Here is a 19901-nt window from a genome sequence, read left to right on the forward strand (position 1 = left end):
ACAGGAGATCAATTATTTGTAATATTTCAAGTTTTTTTTTTTTTTTTTTTTTTTTTTAAATCATCCAGATCATGAGCAACATTTGCAATCCCTATCACTCCTGTAGTGAATTTTAAATATAAAATTGTAAAGTATTTTTGTTTAAATATCCTACAAAAATAATCATTACATGTCATGGTTCAAACAACACAATCATGACTGGTAAGATTATGAAGTGCCCTCCTTATGTGGCCTTCTACACAAACTTTTTAAATAAGATGCAGGAGCAATGCATTTGGTTATTACTATTTTTTCCTAGTGTCAGAGCAGAATAATGCATTTAATAAATTAATAATATGATTAAAAAAACCTTTGCAGTTAACTCCACAGAATGCAACACTCAGCATTATTTAAGTACGCTAATTGGACCAACCATAATCTTTAAAAAAAAATAATCCAGTCGAGCAAAAATATGCAGTTTGATGCACAGACCAACTGACTTTTAATTATATTTTAATTCAAACTAATTTATCTAAATGAAAATGCCACTATAAACACACGAACTACGCTCACAATACTAGCAAGGCAACTTACAATGCATGTTTTCATAAGGGAATGTATCTAAATTCAGAAAAAAACATATATCTTTAAATAAAAGTTTACAGTAATTGAGATAATGCAATATATTTCAGATCTGACAGAGGCAAGGGAGGAAGTGATAAAAATTCAATACCTTCATTCACATGACTTCAGTCTGATTGCAGTTCAATTAGCCTATACCACCTGACTAATTTTTACAATGGAAAAAAAAATTAAATGCATTTTTTCATGCTCATTAGCTCATATAGCTCATTAGTTTTCTGATTATTTTATCTTCTTTCAGGAGAAATAAATAGATATTTTAGCAGTTCATCCCTGTACAGGGCTGAGTATAACCCTATTCCAAGCAATATTATCATAGGTCTGCTGAACACAGTGATCAGTGTCTTCACCTATGGATACAGTGGCATCTCACATTATTTTGACAGCTTTCCATACATTTTTAACAATTTAATAAAGGCTTCTGCAAAAAAGAAAAACACAACGACCATTCTGCATTACAAGGTATTGTAGTATAAATTAATAACATTTCTCAACTCTGTAAGAAAGAAGTCAGGAATAATGCTATTCATAAATATCAGGAACAAAGCCCCCAAATCAAAACAGTAACTTAAAAAGAACCAAAACAGATTTTTAGAACCAAAACAGATTTTTAGAAGGCTATAAAGTGCTTTGAAAATATTAAAAAGAAAATTCAATTATTACCTCCAATTTTTTTCTGTGAGCTCTATTTTTCACATCCCATACTGAAGGGCAGACAATGCTAAATTTACGACAGATTTGCAGAATTTTTAAGATATATATCACAGGCTCCACTCACTTGCATTAAATCCCCCAAGGCTTTTTTACACGACCCCCACCCCCCAAAAAAAAAAAAATTAAGAGCTTTTTTCCTACCTGTACATTCAGTTTTATTTACAATGCCTCGAGAGAGAAGACATAACGACACAGTTCTACCAACCAGTCCCACATCAATTTCAGTTGTTCTACTGAGAGCAGCAGCACCAAAAAAGTTATACCAACTTCACACTTGTACATTAATTTTTAGAACTATCAATCAACAACGATAAAAACTTATCTACATTTTAAATTATAGGAAAAAAGATACATTTTTTTAATTTTTAAAGAAAAATAAAAGTTAAAAAAAATGACCATACCTTCTTTTTTTTTTTTTTTCCCAGAAAGCTGATCTTATTTCGTTATAAAGAAAATTATCTCTTTAAGCCTCATGCCTTTGTATTTTATTTTTATTTTAAATAAAAAGTCATATAAATGATTAAAAAAAAAATTGTTTTTGGCCATTTGGCTCCCTCCCCCAAATTGACACTTTATAAAAACCTTCTGTACTTTTTTCCCCCTCCCTCTCTCCCTCTACTACCTCCAAGATGGTAGGAAAGTTGTTGTTTTGGAGGGCAGAGGAACCGCTCTCTGATGTTATGTCCTCTCGGTGCCTGTAGTGGTGCTGTAGGAGGCTGCTGGCTCTCTTCTTGAGCAGCCCCAGCAGCCCTGCCTTCTTTGCTGGAGAATATATTCAGGGATTCCCCTTAATAATCACCTACCCTCTGAGCACTTTGTAGTTTTAAAATAATAAAGAGCCCCCAAAGCTTCCTCCCCACAAAAAGCAGGATCTTCTCAGAGCCAGGGGGGCAGCAGCTCCTCAGCACAGAGCCCGAGCCCATTCCCAGTCCCTCTGCTGGGGAGGAAACTCTGATCTGTCAGCCCAACAGAGGGAAAGGGGGGAGAGGAGAGAGAGGAGAAAAAAAAAGCAGCTGGAAAGGTAAGCCAGGCCCGGCCTGCATCCCCGGGCTCGCGTAGCGCGGCAGGCGGTGCGAAGGGTACAGGGCGGGCGGGGAGGCGGGCTACGCGAGGCCGGGGCTCGGCCGGGGCGGGGTAGGCCGCAGCGGGGGGTGCGGGGAGCCGGGGGGGGTTCGCGGCTCTCGGGCGCCCAGAGGAGCCCCGGAGGGGGGTGAGACGGTGGCCGGGACCCAGCGGGAGGCTCGGGGCGCGGCGCTGCGGCGCCTTTGCCCGGGAGGTGAAGGGCGGCGGGGGAGAACGGGGGCGGGGGGGCGCTAGGCCTCAGCGCGGCGCGGCCTGGCCGCTCCGCTCCGCTCCCCGCCCCGCCGGGCCGGGCCGGGCCCCCCGCGCCGGGCCCCGGGCCCAAAGCGGGCCGAGCCCCGCCGCTGCCGGAGCCGGAGCCGGGTGGCCGGGGGGAAGGCGGCGGGGGCGCCGCGGCGGGGCCGCTTCCACCCCCCCCCAACCTCCGCGGGGCGGCGAAGGGGGGAGTGGGGGGGCGGCGGCGGGAGGGGCGCGGGCCGGGGGGGGCCGGGGGCGGCATTAATTTCCCAAAATGACTTTTAATGAGCGGCGGCGCGGGGGGGGGGTGGTGGTGGTGGTGGGGGGCACCCCTGCCCCCAGCCCGGTCCGGGGCCGCCGCGGCGGAGGCGGTGCCGGTCCCGCGGGGCGTGCGGGGCCGCGGCCTGGAAAGTTTCTCGGCGTTTTTGGGGTGCTCGCCCCCCCTCGGCGCCCCCGCCTCGGCGGCCGCGGGGATGCGCCGGGGGTGCCCCGGGACGCGGCCGCCGCCCCCCCCCTGCCCGCCCCCCCCCCCGCACCCGTCCCCGTTGTGTCCCCTCGCCCCGGGTGGTTTCGCCCCGCAACTTTTTTGGGGGGGCTTTTTGGGGTTGGGGGAGGCCGTCAGAGTGCCTGTAGTGCCCTCCCCCGGTGCTGTGCCCCCGTATCGGGGTGCCCCCCAAAACCGGGGGTGAGGGCGGGGGGTGAGGGGCCAGCTCAGCCTCGCCTCCCTGCCCTGCCATGTGCCAGGGCTGGGGGCTGCCCCTGGCCTGCCCGGGGTCCCATGGTCACCCCCAGCCCCACCAGGGCCGGTGGGTGTGAGTGGGCTGGGGGGACAGACCCCAGCCAGGGGAAGGGGCTCCCCTCAACAGCCAGGGCACAGTGGGACTCGGACTCAGGCCCCATCCCGCGTCCCCAAACGTGGCAAGGGGTCCCAGCGTGGGTCGGGGCCCGGTCGGTCCTTGGGGCAGGTGTGGGGTTAGGAGTCGCCTTCTCGGTGCTGCTGCCGGGAGCTGGAAGTGAAAGGATGCTTTTTTTCAGGGAAAGGAACGTCTGGTAGTTGTGAAGTGAGCCCACTGGAAAGCCAGCCAACACGCTTCACCCAGCACAGGTGAAATAGTTCTGGTTTCTAATGCTGGAGATGTGTAGTTTGGATTAAATGTTCCTTAAAATGTCTTTTAGTTTAGAAGGCTAATTGCTTTGTACAAGTAACCTTGAATAAATTTGGGGAATGACAGCAACACTTAGCTTAAAGCCTTATATTACACCATCTGATTAAAATATGTAGATCTATAGTTAGTTCTAACTTTGTTACTTAACAACATATGATGAGGGTTTATTTTAAGGATGCTCTCAATTTTTGAGGATTGGTATACTTAAAATTGGCAAATTTAGGGCAGTGCATCATTCCCTTACAGCTGAGCGTCCTATCCTGTGGGCACCGTTGTACTGTCGGAGTGTCATACTAAGACCTTACTGACCGGGCAGTGCTGATGATGGATAAACCCTAACACTAATGTTTTGCGTGTAGCTGTCACTCACAGGCCAGTGACATTTTCACAGCCATCTTCAACCTTTTATGTGATTTGTTTGTAATGTATAAGCATGTAAGATAAATTTAATTGTAAAGCTAAATTGTCTACAGAACGCAACCCCAAATTTACTTAGTAGGAGTAATTTTGATGTTTCAGTACTTCTATGATGAATGAATGAGTTTTATGTAGGGCCTGGTCCTACAGAGTTGCATGTACCATGCTCTCGCAGTATGGTAGATCCTCAGGAGGTACAAATTTATTGTAATACCATATTGAAACTTTGATAGCTTACAACTGCTAAAAGGCTGCTCTGTGAGGAGCTCTGCTGCTTTATTTTATTTATTGAGTATTCCCACTGAAGCAAGAATGATACTCTGGTATTGTGTGAAAATAACTTTGTTTGTCTTTGCACCATTGGGACTAGAAATGAGGCTAAGGCATTTTATTTAACTTCATATGCAAGTGCAGGTTAGCTGTTATTTGAATAAATAAAAGACTTGGACTTATGGCTTTTTTTTTTTTTTTTTTTTAATTCAAGTACAGATGCAAGGTATCCTGTGGTATGTTTCAGTCTCTGGTTTCTTTCTGGATCATGGTTTTGATATTTTGAGATAACATTTTAAAGTGCATTTTTTGTGATGTTGCAATTGCCTAAATGTTCCATTTATTGCTGTGTCTGAAGGCCTTCTTTCTGCAGCCCCAGTCTCCCTGGCAAACCCTGGTCTTGTTTATGGCCATGTTGAAATAAGCGTGTTTCTGTGCAAGCATGAAAATCTGCTTGTGTGGATAGGACTGCAGGACTGGGGCCTTAGACCGTCAGGTCAAATAGAGAAATCCTTGTTCAAAAGACTTCCAGTGATATGGAACCAGTCTGGAGCCTTACTTAGATCAGGAATAACCATATTTAGGAAATGTTTTATTGAAATCTATAGGAGTGTACTCGTAGCTATGGTTTTCAGTTACAAATCTTTCTACTGAGCATCTTTCCTCCCAAGAAATCCTTTGAAGTTTCTTAAATTCCTGCAGTCTTAAAAGCTTGTTGGTTTTCAGATTTTGGGCTGTCTTTGTCACATTTTATTTAAGGTACTATTTATCAGATGGGTGAATCAGGAGAAATTAACTTGCCTGCTGAAGTTCATTTTGTATAGGAAAACAAAACCAACAACCTGGTCAGTTTAGAATAGAAAGTGCCTTTCCCCCCCTCCTTAGTTATGTTTTCTGCTGTTGATTGGAACTTGTTACCAGTCTACATGTTATTTAGTTATTACTAGGAATAATACTAAAATTTAGTTCTGTGCTTATTGTATTATATTATGAAGCATAATTCATATTGTTGGTGTTGCTTAAAATGTAGTGCTGCTTTTCTGTTAATATATTGGATGTCCTTATGCAATATAAATTGCCTTTTTGCAGAGTAGAAGCTTTCTAAAAAGGCAGAGTGAGGACGATTGTTGCTGCTTCTGTCTTCCTAGGTAGATTTTCACATGCAAAATTAGTCGAAAATATGATTCTAGGTGGCAACTAAAAATGTGTTGTACTATCTTATATGTTAAGTGCCTTGGCCTTGCAGGTAGATCTATTTGGGTACAGGCACACATATGCAATGCCTGTACTTGTGTGGGGCTCTTCAGAGGTCTTACTGAACAAGCATTTTCCTCAGGTTAATAAAATTGTCCCTTATAAACATCCATGTAGCTGACTTTGGTTGCTTCCAAGTGTTTTTTTTTTTTTTTTTATCTCATTTTGGATGCTTTTACTAATAAGACTGTTTTGTTTCTAGAATTACAGCAGGCTCGGTTTGGTAGCTGAGCATGGTAGAGGTCTGAGTTGTTGAATGACCAGAGCTAAGCCAAAGTTATGGTTAGGTTGTAGGATGGGAACAGAAGTTACAGCTTTGTGGTGTTGATGTCGACCACAATTAGATGTGGTGTAGCTTCTCTTGATAGAACAGAGCACTTCCCAGAGAGATGCTCATTGCCTGGTATGAAATGGAAAGAAAAAGGAGTATTTTTTCTTTCTTTCTTTCTTATATTTTTACTAGTACTGATGGGAAGGTTTTACAGTAAGGTAGCTTTAAATGTGTGTCTTTTTGTCATGATTTTTTATGGTCTCTGCTCATCTCTGAACGGATTAGATTGCATGTTGCCAAAACACCTTAAAATCCATATATTTACTGTTGGTCCCAGCAAAAGGGTCAGGCAAGTGGAACACAGGGAATTCATCTCTTGGTCAAATTGAAGAATTGGTAAAGCTACTATTTATGCTGCCTGTTTTTGTGGAAAAGCTGAGCTTCAGGGAGATCTGAGTTCTGCTTTCTAGCCTCAGGTTGATGGTTTTGGAAGCGTATGTAGACTGTTGTACTTTGTCTGTGAAATCTCATGAACACACCAAGCAATATAGCATTAAATCTGCACTGGTGTTAGGAAATTCAAACCAAGGCAGTTAAGATGTCTTTAGTCGTGACTTTTATTTGGATGCAGTCTGTGAACCTCTAAGTTGTCCTCTTAATTATACATATTTTAACCACGGATGTGTAATTGTGTTGCAATTTACAACGCATTTGGGGATTCCACTGCCTAAATTTGGTCTCATTTAGGTTGAATGTCAAATTCTGAGCATACATTTAAGAGTGTGTCTAACCCACATGGTTTAAATTATTTTATGCTCAGGGTTTTCTTAGGATTACTGATTGGGTTTTGGGACTGCAAATTTTCAGGCTTTCTAGTAGCCATTAACTTATCTGTAAAATACTGATGATGAAGGTACCAAATTTCAGTGTGACATGATACAGATACTCAGTATGATCTAGCAAAGATTTTTCCCCAAAGTTTGCTGTGACAGCATTTCCTGACCTCTCTGAAGGACCGTTTAACTGTTTGGGGAGAGGGTACGTGGAGTGCAGAGCTACAGCTTAGTTGTCTTGGAGTTGATGTGTGCTGCAAGGAAACCGATTACACCTCTTTGGGAGTGCTAAAAGCAGTTGTGAGCTGGCTTCTTCCAATGCCTGGCAGCAGGCACTGACAGTTGCAGAGGTGTGTGCATGTGTGTGTTTAGGTCTTTTATTTCTCTTTCACTGTCACCTTGCAAACCACTCCCTGTTGTCTTACAGGCCACCAGTGGCTGCACTCAGCAGGACAAGTAGTTCTGCTCAAAGTGGTGCTGTCACAGAGTGTGACTCTGCTCTGGGTCCTGCCTGTCCTTGCTGGAAAGCCTTACTAGGGCACTCAATTTGCTGCTCTTTACATGTCCAGATAGGGCTTTTACCGCGGCAAGTAGATTCTCTTCCAGTCATCTGTTCAGGTATAAAAAGTGGGAGAAGGGGAGAAATTAATGTCATCAAATTACAAATGTTAGGGGTAAGGTTATAAGAACATAAGGAGTACCCTGCTGGGTAAGATTAGGGGTCGATCCTGCCTACTGTTCTGTCTTGGACAGTGGGACTAACTGATGCTATTTATGGACAGTACGAAAGCCCAGCTGCTTTTTATTTATTTATTTATTTTTTTCCTCTTGCTCCTCCAACATCTGTATTTATGAAATTAGGCATGCTGGCGAGTATATCACTGCCCATTTCCTTTAGTATCTGTCCCCATTGTCTGTGAACTTTTTGAACCTGCTGATGCTGTCTGCTTCCATAGCTTCCCATGACAGCAAGTTCAGCAGCTCACCACTTGTGAGTAGCAAAAATAAAGAAATATTTCTTTAATATATTTTGAGTCAATCTAGCTTTCTCAAGTGTCCCTAGTTCTAATGTTGTATGATTTGGTACATGACTGCTCTGTATTCACCTTATCCCTTACCACTATCATGTTTTTCAGCATCACTCATGTCCTACCTACATTATTTCGCAATGACAAGATTTCTGGGTTCTCTTCTGTTCTTTGCATTGTTGCTTCAGACTCTCTAAATCATTTGTTTAGAACCAGTTTGAGGAAAATGTAGATTCCTCAAGAAGTAGCCTCTGGTTTCTCATTCATGAGTTGTGGCTTAAGCCAGTTTGAGCACATGCAGGCATGAACTATGTTTGTTTTGAACCTCTCTGCAGCTTCAGCGTGGAGTGTAGTTGCAAACCCCAAAACTACTTCCAAAAGGTTTTCTACCCTGATATTTTTGCAGCGAAGTACAGCTGCTTAAGCTTTTGATTTTTCCAGGGGAAGTCCATGTTTCCGTCATCTCTTACTGAATCCTGTGGGACAAAAATAATTTCTCCCCCACCCACTATTTAGCTAAGTGTAGTTTCAGTTCTCTTCAGTTAGGCGACATGTGCCTGTTCCATGCTTGTGCCACTTTTGTGTAGCAGCAAAAAGCTCTGTTAAGAACTCCTGTCTCTTTTGCTCGAAATAAAATACTACATCAGATTAAATCAGAATTGAGAGATTAAAAAGTCGTTGTTGTATTTGTGTGTGTATATGTACGTAGCATGGAACTAAATGAAAAGGCTCGTTTTAGGCATAGCATGAGTTCAGTCTCCAGCAGCGCACCCGCACAGTGCTGCTGTCTTTTGGAGGTCTGTATAGGAGTCTGCCAATAAAGATATCACTGCAGTTTGAGAGAATTGCTGTAGTTTTTCTATATAACCCTGTCTGCCAGGTGTATCAGCTCTCTTTCTGTTCATTACTCTGTAGTCGCTCTGTTCGATTCCTATCAGGATTTTTAATATGGTTATATTTTTATGTGTATATATAGACCCCAAATACATGCTTGAGCTCGTTGGTTTCCCTGAGGATTACTTTTAGTATTTTTGCTTAAATGTTTCATATGGCATCATACTTGTGTCCTGCATCTTTCTGACAAGTGAGATGGAAAATACCGCGCCTTCCTTGACACAGTCAAGTTAAGTGCAAAAATAAGACTTAATTGCAAGCTAAATCCAAAAATAAGACTGGGGACACAAGAATAAATCCAGGATTATAGTGGCTGAGAACTGCAGTGTATTTTTCTTACAGAAACCTAACTTAGGAACCCCGGATATGTGTTTCTTGTTGTTTACTTTGGAACTGCTCTGAAAAACTCTTTTTTTGGTCTGTTGCTTGATAACCTTCAGGAAAGAAATATTGCTGGGTTGTGCAAAAGAGAAGGAGGTCATTGATCAATCTAAAAACTCTACAAAGCATAATAGCAGTAGCTTGAAAGGTGCTGGTAAATACAAGAGAAAGAGAGCAGCGTGTGAGTTACCCCATCTTTGAAGATTCAGATGTTCTTTCCAATTTTTCATCCTGTCCAGCATGTCACAAATACAAGCCTTGGGTAGCTGTTAAGAGCAGCAAACTCCAGAGCAAAAGACTTTGTCTGTTGCACTCTGTGTAAGAGATGCAATTGGTTGAGACCCATTTGATTACTCTCTCTACCATAGTAATAGAGAAAGCTGTTTATCAAGCATTTGGGACTCAAACCCAGGTCACCACCTATTGCTAGGCTGTGGGATTTCTTTTCTTTCACATAGTTGCTTGTAGGGTAGATATGTTGTGAAGGGCCATATGCCAATGATCAGTTTTAAATTTATGCACTCTGCTTTCCTGTGCTCCCCTGCATCAAGGGAAAGGTGATAGGAACTGTTTTTGATGTCTGTGCTTGTGTTTTGGCTGTTTGGTGTAAACAAAGTGCCAGGCCCCTGCCCTGGAGTGTGGAAAGGGAACTGTGTATGAAGAGGAAACATGGGGCGATCCTAGTTAATGTCAAATGATTAATCAGGTCGCTGGTGTTCATGCCACCTACGTTTTGTGGCAAGTCTCCAATCTGCATGCTGTATGTGCTGCATGTGTACTTGTAAAACTATTTAAATAATTGTTAAGTGTGTCTTTGAATTTTTAGTGCTTCTGTCCTGGCTGTACAGCTAGATGTGTGCTAATGGAAGTGTCAGCTTTATGCAGTTTACTGCTAGAGGTACATTAGGGTGTTTGGTTTTGTCATAGTGACTTCAAGTACCACAGCATTTGGGGATCCAGGAAAGTTACTTTTTGTTTTCTCAAGGTGTTTTTATGCAGTGGGGAGAGAAGTCCTGTTCCTTCACCAGAGGAAGTGGGATCTTTTCTGTAAAGGCCATAGGTTCCCTTCCCTTGCCATTTGGGGCCTTGGGAATAACTAAGTCAGTTGAGGTGGTAATCTGTACATTTGTCCCATGTCATTTACTACATATTTCCTCAATATCATCTTTATGTATGTTCCTTTGCTTGGTATATAATGCGTATGGAACTGAACTGTACTGAACACACCATCTTCAAGAGTTTATTCCTGTGCTTCAGGATGACCTTTCTGAGTAAGAGCTGCCTTTTGCAGGTTAAGCTGGCTCTAGCAAAGGAGCTGCAGGTTGTATGTACTGTTAAATATTCCTTGATGCTGCTTTGTTGTTGTTTTGTTTTTTTTTTTTTTCTGTGTGTGTGTTTAAAAAAAAATTGATTGCTAAAGACTGCATAGTGGTGGAAAATCACAGAATCACAGAATTATAAGGGTTGGAAGGGACCTCCAGAGATCATTGGGTCCAACCCCCCCTGCCAAAGCAGGTTCCTTAGAGCAGGTTGCCCAGGTAGGTGACCAGATGGGCCTTGAATATCTCCAGAGGAGACTCCACAACCTCCCTTCCCTCATAGGGAAGATGCTCCAGGCCCTGTATCATCTTTGTGTCCCTCTGCTGTACTCTTTCCAGGAGATCCCTGTGAAGAGTACCTTAAGTTTTTATGAATTTGGTATTTCATTGCAGTGTGGGAATCTGTTTTGGGGCAATGGGGAAGAAAACGGCCTCCTGCTGAAATGACATTTCAGCCTTCCTGGGGTCAATGGGAGTAATCATTAAGGACAGCATTTACATAAAACAAACACAATAAGGTAGGTGAAGCTCTGAAGGATTGTGATGACCTTAGGAAGGACTTTATACTGATGCTTGCAAAAGTTTGTACAACTTTAAGATGTGAAGTCTGTTCACCAGGTGTGATAAAGACAGATTAAAAAGAAAAAATCCTGCACTGCATGATAAAATTAATATTTGGTAGAGCAAAGATACTTAAGTAAAAACCTTTCTTGTGATCAAATGAGTTAATGTTATGCCAGCATTCAACGTGATTCCTGAAAACAGGTAATCTAATTTGTTGCTTAACCTTTTTCAACTTGTAACTCCTAATAATTTACTGGTAGATGAGTGGAGGTTTTTTTGGCAGGTTTAAGCAAGGTGATGGTAAACTTTTTTTCTTCAATAATTTCCTTTTACAGTTTCCAGAGATCTGTGACTGCTAGTTGAAAACTGTTGTGCTAATGAATTTGGTTTATTGGATGCTACCTGAATCACAGGTTAAGTGGCTGCTTCTAGCCACTCACTTATTAAGCAGGATGATCCTATCTGTTGTATTCTGACTGACTTTGACCTTTTTGATATTTTCCGTAGACAATCTGCTTCATCTTGATTCATCATCATTCCAGGATAGTGGTGTCCTTGGGGCTCTCTCTTAACATTGATATGATACAGAAGATTTAAAATCAGGTATTGTTTTGGGTCTCTCCTTCCCACCAACATGAAATACACAATGTATAACTGAATGCATTTCCTTTTCCTTATGTGATTTTTCTTAATATTTTGGTTCTTTCAGCTGATGTTCACAAGGAATAGAGTCACGTGATGTATGAAGGCAAACACATACACTTCTCTGAGGTTGACAATAAGCCCTTGTGCTCGTATAGCCCCAAACTGTGCAAGCAGAGGCGACTTAACGGCTACGCCTTCTGTATCAGACACGTTCTGGAGGACAAGACTGCCCCCTTCAAGCAATGTGAATATGTGGCCAAGTATAACAGCCAACGCTGCACCAACCCCATCCCCAAATCTGAGGATCGTAGGTGAGTGGCGGTTGCCCATCTGCGATGTGGGAAGTGGCTGGGCCGTAGGCATGAGCTTCCTTTTACGACTGTGCCTGGTTTCAGGATAAGGGAGGAACTGGCCTGAGTGAATTGAATTCCAGGATGTTTCTTTGAGGGTTTTGTTGTAAGACCAGTAAACTTTATTTTATTTTCAGTGGGCATCAAGTACACAAAGGAGGCAGTAACTTTCTCCCAAGGAACGTACTCCCAAGTTTTCAGAAGAGTTTATTGCTTCGCTCAAACTCACTATAAATTGTGGATCAAACCTGCTACACAATATCTGCAGATCTGACTAATTTGCCATGTCACTCACAGTATGTGCTCTTAAAAGGACTCACTTGTTTGGCCAGCTGTGGCAAAAGCACACTTTCAACTCCTTTTTCAGGATAAACAGTTGAAAACACATACCTTCTGGGCTTAGGGAACAGTGACACACAGGGACGAAAGCGGAATTACAGTTCAGCGATCTTGCTTTAGTATGGATCTGTGGTGGTATATTACTGGAATAAAATACATACTGCTTGATAACAATCAGCCAACTGCGAAAGTGCTGTTCGCTCCCTTTCTTCTCTGCTTCCTCTCTTTTCTCTCCCTCTCCCTGCCCAAATGAAGATGCCTGAGGTGCCCACATATTAAATGGCTTGTGAGAGATAATGCTTGAAGATGGTGGAGAGCTGGGAATTCAAACAAGTTTTCCTAAATTGCAGCCCATAGTGTATCCACGAGGGCTTTTTTTTCTTGCTCTTTAAGACTTCTTGAAGGCAAATCTCATTGGTGCTGCTTGGGGTGAAATAGCAGAATTTTTCTGATCTTGGCTCATAAATATGACTTTAAATTTTCAGTCATTGCTACAGGTTTTGCCAGTACCACAGTATTTAATTAATGTGTTTAACTACCTGAGGTTTGTTCTGTTACAAACATATTTTTTTTTTTAAACTAAAATGTAAACAAAATATGCCAAAAAAGAACCAAACCACTCTTCACTGACCTTTCACATTATTAGCTGCCATTCACTAACCTTTTGCATTATTAGCAGTGTTCCCACTGTGCCCTACATATAACTTCTTTCTCGGCTCACAGCTCCCTCTCTTGTCTGAAATAACAGTTGGACTGTGCTCTAAATTAACTTGCACTTCACCTGCCATTTCAGTTGAGGAGACTGATGAAGTGAGAAAAAAAAACATGAATGTTTGTCAAAAGCTGTAGGGCAAATGCTCAAATGGCACAAGATGAATAACTTTAAGCTGTAATTTGACAGTCGGTGACTGTTTCTTTGCTTCTGTACAATTGTGGCAGTTTGGAAGTAAGCTTGTAAAAATGATCATAGAAATTGTTAGAGCAAATATGCTGTAATTTCTGATGTAAGAACGGACTCAGACAGAGTTGCTGTTTACAAGAATTCATACTTAAATACAATAGAAATGATAATACTTAATGACACTTTTTAGGTCTCATATGTTCCCATGGAATTTGAGATTTTTCTTTACACCTTGAATCGAGTTCACACTTTGTTCTTTTTGATTTTTCTCAAGTTAAAGTGAAGTGTGGTCATGACATCTGGTGTATGTTATATTAGAATAATTCAACTGCATGTCGAGTGTCACATTACAGTACTTGAAGAGGACAGCAGGTGTCTGAAGGAGAAAATAAACTTTTAATTTCAAATGAGAGGATGTGATAGTTTGAAAGAATATTTTAAAAGACTGCTTCTCAGGGCAGAGTTTAGTTTTAACAATAAAACTTGATGAATACTAGTGATAAGACTGTGCCTGCTCCAAGCATTTTTTTTTTTGGCAGGCAAACCTGTATCTGTTTCTTAGGAGACTTTTTTCACACTCTGTTCAATATAAAAATGTTTGCTCTGTCTGAGTTCTTCATTCTCAGCTTTTAATTTTCTGTGTACAAATTTTCTGTCAGATGGTCATTTTGTCAGTTTCAGACATGTAACTACATGATCAGAAGCAGCCTGTAGGATGTTCTGACAGCTATCTTCCTATATATCTTTAAAGATTATGAAAAGTAAAAAGTCTTAACAGGTTTCATGCATTATATGCCAAAAACCTCAGTCTTACCACAGATAATTAAAAATAATTATTCCTTGACCCTGGACAAATGAGATGCCACTAACCACGATGATGTTTAATATTCTGTTATATTATTAGGTTTCTTATTAACCATTAACATTCTAGAAATTAAATCTATTAATAGTGCATGACTTCATTGCCGAATTTGAAGTCTAGTTTCTCTATTCACTATTTTGTTTTGAAAGAACATATACTAACATGGGCTGTGAATCTGCGTTTCCTCGTTTTTTCTTGTTCAAATACATGCATAGATAATAAAGTTCAGCTTATTATTTTATTATAGAGTTGTTATACTTTAGGTAGGTTAAACATAATTTTATCTGTCTTCTTTCAAGTGAGTGTAAATACTTTGTTAACATGCAAGCTACTCTCCAGTTTAATTAAATCTTCCTTGAAATAAGTGGCCAAACCCAACACAAACCTGGGATGTACTGTGAAGCATGATGCAGGTGTAGGTAGAAAACCTTACTTTCTGGATTCTTAACTTCCCCATAATGTGGGGCACTGTCCAGAAGCTGCCTTCATGGCCCATCACCTTTTGTGGGCTTTGCATTACAATGGTTTTAATGGATATCAACCCACTGCCCTTGCAGTACCTTTTGACTACATTTGACCTTACCTGTGCCGGAATAGGTGCCTTTAGCGCTGAATAAGGAATGGGAAGAAACTATATTAGGTACTCAGCATGGTGCTGTCAGCTGAGAAAAACTCACTGGCAGGTTACAGAAAGGACAAATTGTGCCACTATGGCAGCTTACCAGCACTGGCTCTGTGCAGGGCCAGCTTCGCCCTCCTGGGCTTCCAGCTCAAATCTTCCAGCTCAAATCCACATGGAAAGCACTGTGCTACTTCCAGGAGCTATTCCGTCTTCCCGGTAGTCTGTATGCTACAGAGCATGAGCTGTTTCCCTGGCATCGCCTCTGATCCAAAGAACTTCCTGCCTCAACTCAGCTGGCTCTTGGCTGCTTCCAGCAGAGCCACTTGACATCTGCACCAGACTCTGCAGCACCAGGTATAGCCAGAGCCAGTTTGGGTCAGGGCCAGCTAAAGAGCTGCCTTGGAGCCTGCAGGAGAGGGATGTAATTCAGTGTGTGTGCCCACCTGGCTCCACGTGGGACCAGCCAGAGTCTGGCAAGGCCAAGGTGGAGTTGGTCCCTGTAAATGATGCCTAGCCAAAGCTGCTTGCATGTAGAGCTACCCAGAGAAGACTTAGTCCCCATTTCTTCCTGTTCCTTTTAGTCCGGTGGGCAAAGTGTATCAGCCTCCATTATGCTGGAAAACGGGGAATTGATGCAGAGCCAAGTCAGTGGGTACTGGAGTCTGCAAGTGTGTGATCTGTATTTTCCTTATGCTGTAGTCCGGTATCTATGGATTTGTGCCCAAGGGTGATGCCTGTGTAAGATATTGTTGGCTTTCAGTAATGCGGCATGGTCGGTTGTAAGAACCAAAGCTTTATTCTCTGTCGTATAAAAATGATCCTGTTAGAGTTGAACAAACAAGCAAAACGCATAACTGCCTAAAACTCAGAGAAGAATGATAAACTAATTACCTTTTCATGGGTTTATTCACCTTTTCTATATTTTGCTTTCTTCTTGGTTTTCACAGTTTTACCTTCTCACTCCTGCACAAACACAGCATGGAGATATTTAAATTCTGAACAATATAAAGGAAACATTCAAATTGAGCAACACTCTTTTATCAGATTAAGGGAAAAAAATCCATTGTGCTTTTCTTGTCTGTTTGTTGTTTTTCTTCTGTCATACTAAAAGTGCTATTCTAACTGATTTCAGTCTTGCTCAAAGAAAAAATTAAGAAAATGCTTAATTTTAATTACATGAATATTGTTGTTGAATTCAATGGAAGTTTTATTGAGCCCTCATTACAGAATTTTAATTTTTAAAAGTGCACCTCTTGGTATGACCTTACAGTATTCTAGTCTGTTCCAATAAGAACTCCATTCTTTGCTGGCTTTCAGCTTGTCTCATTCAGATACATTTATTACTTACAACTTAATGTAATGAAGAAATCATTTAGATAATAACATGTAGTAGTGTTTTTCAGCCTTTTATGATTTTTGAAAAACTTATGGGTGTGGATCCTTCAAGAAAATACATATATGGAGACTGTTAAAGAGCATATCAGAATTTGCTTTTTCTTTTTTACCTTTTATGGACCCTTTGGAAGCAGTTCATGCATTGCTTCTTTAGGAGTGGGATGACAAATTGAAAGTTACTAATCTGAAGTGTTATAACTTTTGCGAAGTTGATTTGGGCTTTTGTGTTATTTTTTTTTTGTCCATTAAGACTAGGAATAATTTATTTTTTATTTAGTTGTTCCACAAAACTTAATTTTCTCAGATCATGTTCTACTCTACTCTACTCAGAATACTTACATGGATATTCCCTTATCCTGTCCATAAATACCATGATATAGACATCAGTCTTTCCTCATATCTTTGTTTCCAGCTGTAAGCTGCAGGTTGTAAATAGGATCCTGCAAGGGCAGAAGCCTGATTGCTGAGGGCATTCTGCAGAGGCAGGAAAAGGATCAGATTGTGATTATTGTATTCCTAACACCCGCTTGTTTTAACCAGACAAAAATTGTTTACTTCTTAGTATGTTATCTGAGTCTATAAATTGTAACAAACTACTAAAGGCTTTCATTTTTTAAAAAAGATAATATTATATTAAAAGATTTTTATATTAGATGAAGCTTGAAGTCTGTGTTTGTGGATTGTATGTATACATACTGCTGGCATTTTGTAAACATTTTCCTAGAACAGAGAATTTCTTTTAAACTGAATTTTTATTTGAAGAACATTCAGCTAATCCTCTGGCTACAAAATTGTTATGTTAAATTACTATAACAGGGCTTAATATTTAAGCTACTTGTTCACTAAGAGCAAGTAGTGACCCTTCTGGAGAAGGTATCTCCAGCAAGATTGTCCCTGTGCGAAACTGCTCCCTGCTACAATTGGGATTCATAAGAATGATGTGAGTGTTGATGAAAATGCTAACTACTTCCAATGAAAGGACAGCCAAATGAAAGAAGTATTCTTCCCTGTAGTCTTTCATAGGAGCTTTTGAAATGGCTCTGTATGATCAGAATTAATGACTTGAGTTCTTACCGTGCTTGTATCAGGCCGTTTGTTTTGTTCACTGTGTTTTGTGGTATTTTCCCTATTAGAGAGTAAATATTTTGCATACAGTGTGTGAATCTCCTATAATGAATAACCAGTGAATGCTTCTATATCTTAAGATTTCAAATTGTCACTTGTAAAAGTTTATTTTCAGCTGTAGGTTGGGAACACCACAATTATCTGTTGTATTAGAAGTGATTGTGTACACTTTTTATAAAATCTTTTGTGTTTTGATTAATTTTTCATGTTGTATGTGGGTTTGCCCTTAGTGGACTGTTTTCTTCAGGTTTTCCTTACAAGAACTGAATTAAGAACTGTCTGCTTTTCCTTTTCAAAGGTACTGCAACAGCCACCTGCAGGTACTTGGCTTTATACCGAAAAAGGAGAGGAAGAAAAAGAATGATCCCATAGAGGAGGTGAAGGTCAGGCATCAGATGGATACTATGGCCTTCAGTCTGACAGTGCCCACCTTGGCCTTGAAGATGCCCAATGGGCTGGATGGGATGTCCCTCTCCCCTCCAGGGGCTAGGCTTCCTCTCCACTACCTGGAGGCAGAACTAGAAGACCCCTTTGCTTTCAACGAGGAGGATGATGACCTAAAGAAAGGGGCAACGGTGAGGAAAAAGTTGCAGAGCAAGTTGGCTCAAAACCGGCAGCGCCAGAGAGAGACAGAGATTTTAAAAGTTCGCCAAGAGCACTTTAGCCCCCTTCCTGCACCTTTGCAGCAGCAGCCTCTGCAGCAGCAGCACTCCCATCTGCCACCTTCATCAGCTTCGTTAAAGCCGACAGGGCTACAGCAGGGCTTAGTCTGCAAGTCACCTCAACCTCCGAACACCAGCCTACCAATGCAGGGAGTGGCACCCACCACACACACTATAGCACAAGCCCGGCAGTTGTCTAACAAGAGACCTCTGCCCCTCCTGCCACCTGCTAGGGCTCCGGTCACGGACCCTCCGAGGACTGATCGGGTCCTAATGAAAGCCACAGCCTTCTCTCCGCACTCATCCTGCATGAGCCGGCTACAGAGACTGGTGAAACTGTGCACTCGAAAACAGCAGCTGGACACTGATTTGTTTCCACATCTAGGTGGGTAGATAATAAATGCACTTTTTTTTTTTTTTTTTTTTTTTTTTTTTAACCTGAGACCAAAACACAAAAGAGGAATGTCTTCCTAGCTCCGTCCTGCTTTCACATGTGGTCCTTACGAAATAAACCTGAACTCTTGATGTTTTCTTTAGCCCTGTTCTCTATGAAGGGAATGCCTGGACCTACCACATATGATTTATGATATTTTAATTGTTTGTTCTTCTTAATGTTCCGTTAACTGTTTGAGAAATCAAGCTGAGGTATAGAAAAACATTGCTTGATGGCATAGGCACTGTATAGACAGTTTGCAACTGCAGTAGTAAAAGTGTAGTGCAGACTCTACTTACATGGGTAGACAAGGTTAGATTGAATGTTAGATATATGACAAGTGCAGATTACAAAATAAGTGCTAGTAAAAGTATGGAGATTGACCCATCATTCTGTGGAGATCTAAATTTCTGATTAATGTGGCTAGGAAAATTGGAGCACAAGAGAGTTTCTCTTGACTGGGCCTGTTCATATGTGGAACTTGGCTAACAAAAGCCCAAGGCTGTCTCTGTGCCAGGCAGGAAAGCAGTGCCGTTACATGGGTAATTGGAGAGGTGGAGTCTTGTCTGCATATCAGTGCAGAAATAGTCTCCTCCTTCCTTATTATCTGGAAACCATGCTAATCAATTGCTGCTTGCAAAATTGTAAGTGGAAATAGCCAACCTGCTGCTGTGGCTGTAGTGCTCTATGAAGCTTCAAAAAAGGCAGCCGACCTTAGGGCTTATTTGTCTGACTATGAATGCAGACTTAGGTACACCTAGCTGTCCTTAACGTCTCCCTCATTCTCCAAAGTTACCATACTTTTCTGCTTAGTTTTACATTGTATTTTCCTAACAAGTTAAATGTTGATAGGAAAAAGGTAAATAGAGGTCAGTGTTTGATATTAGAGCAGGAATGCCATTTATGATGCGTTTGTGGGTGTTGATATATTTTTTTAAGACTTCAAATAAGTTGGAAGTACTTCATATCACATCTAATTTCATTGCAAACATCTGTAATTTTTGCTATTTCAATTAACCTTTTTTAATTTGCAGTTAAGATCTGCACTTTGGCACTCATGGGATAGCTTGACTATTTGTTTAGAAGATAATTAGCATCCCATAGCATTCTCTAAAGGACATTGTTCTTCAGAAATCCTGTATGATGGTCCTCTGTGTAATGCAGGTCTTCTGTGGAACGGCAACTCTAGAGGCACTTTCAAGTGTCACAGACCCAAATAGCTTAAAAAGTGACCTGTGTCTTGAGAAAGATCACTTTCTGCGTTTAATGTTTTACATTCTCAAGTGTTGTTTGCACTGAATGGAATATGTTTTCCCAAAAAAAAGAGGCTTAGTAGAAAAATGGATTAGACCTAAAAATGTAGAGTTATGCAAATACCATGCTACAATAAATGTGAAAATGAATATATATGCTTTGAACACTCATATCTGGCAAAGTAACAGAATTCACGTATTAAACAAGGCAGACCAGGAAAATATATGCGTTACTTCCTCACAATATGCCTTAATATTAAAGACT

At 41.3% G+C, this 19901-nt stretch overlaps 1 protein-coding gene across 4 annotated transcripts in view; it reads left to right on the top strand.

The window, feature by feature from the left end:
• Positions 1 to 38: 38 nt before the first annotated feature.
• Positions 39 to 19901, top strand: part of INO80D (INO80 complex subunit D) — a 46912-nt gene continuing 27049 nt past the window's right edge. For 3 of the 4 annotated variants that reach the window (XM_084524137.1, XM_084524136.1, XM_084524138.1), the window contains exons 1-5: positions 39 to 2356; positions 3688 to 3757; positions 11557 to 11652; positions 11759 to 12005; positions 17587 to 18335. In XM_084524137.1, the coding sequence (XP_084380263.1) occupies positions 11788 to 12005; positions 17587 to 18335 (967 nt within the window). In that variant the 5' untranslated portion in view covers positions 39 to 2356; positions 3688 to 3757; positions 11557 to 11652; positions 11759 to 11787. The other variant, XM_084524139.1, reaches the window with a different exon arrangement.

The sequence above is a fragment of the Aythya ferina genome, assembly GCF_964211825.1.
Source record: "Aythya ferina genome assembly, chromosome: 6".
Lineage (NCBI taxonomy): Eukaryota > Metazoa > Chordata > Aves > Anseriformes > Anatidae > Aythya > Aythya ferina.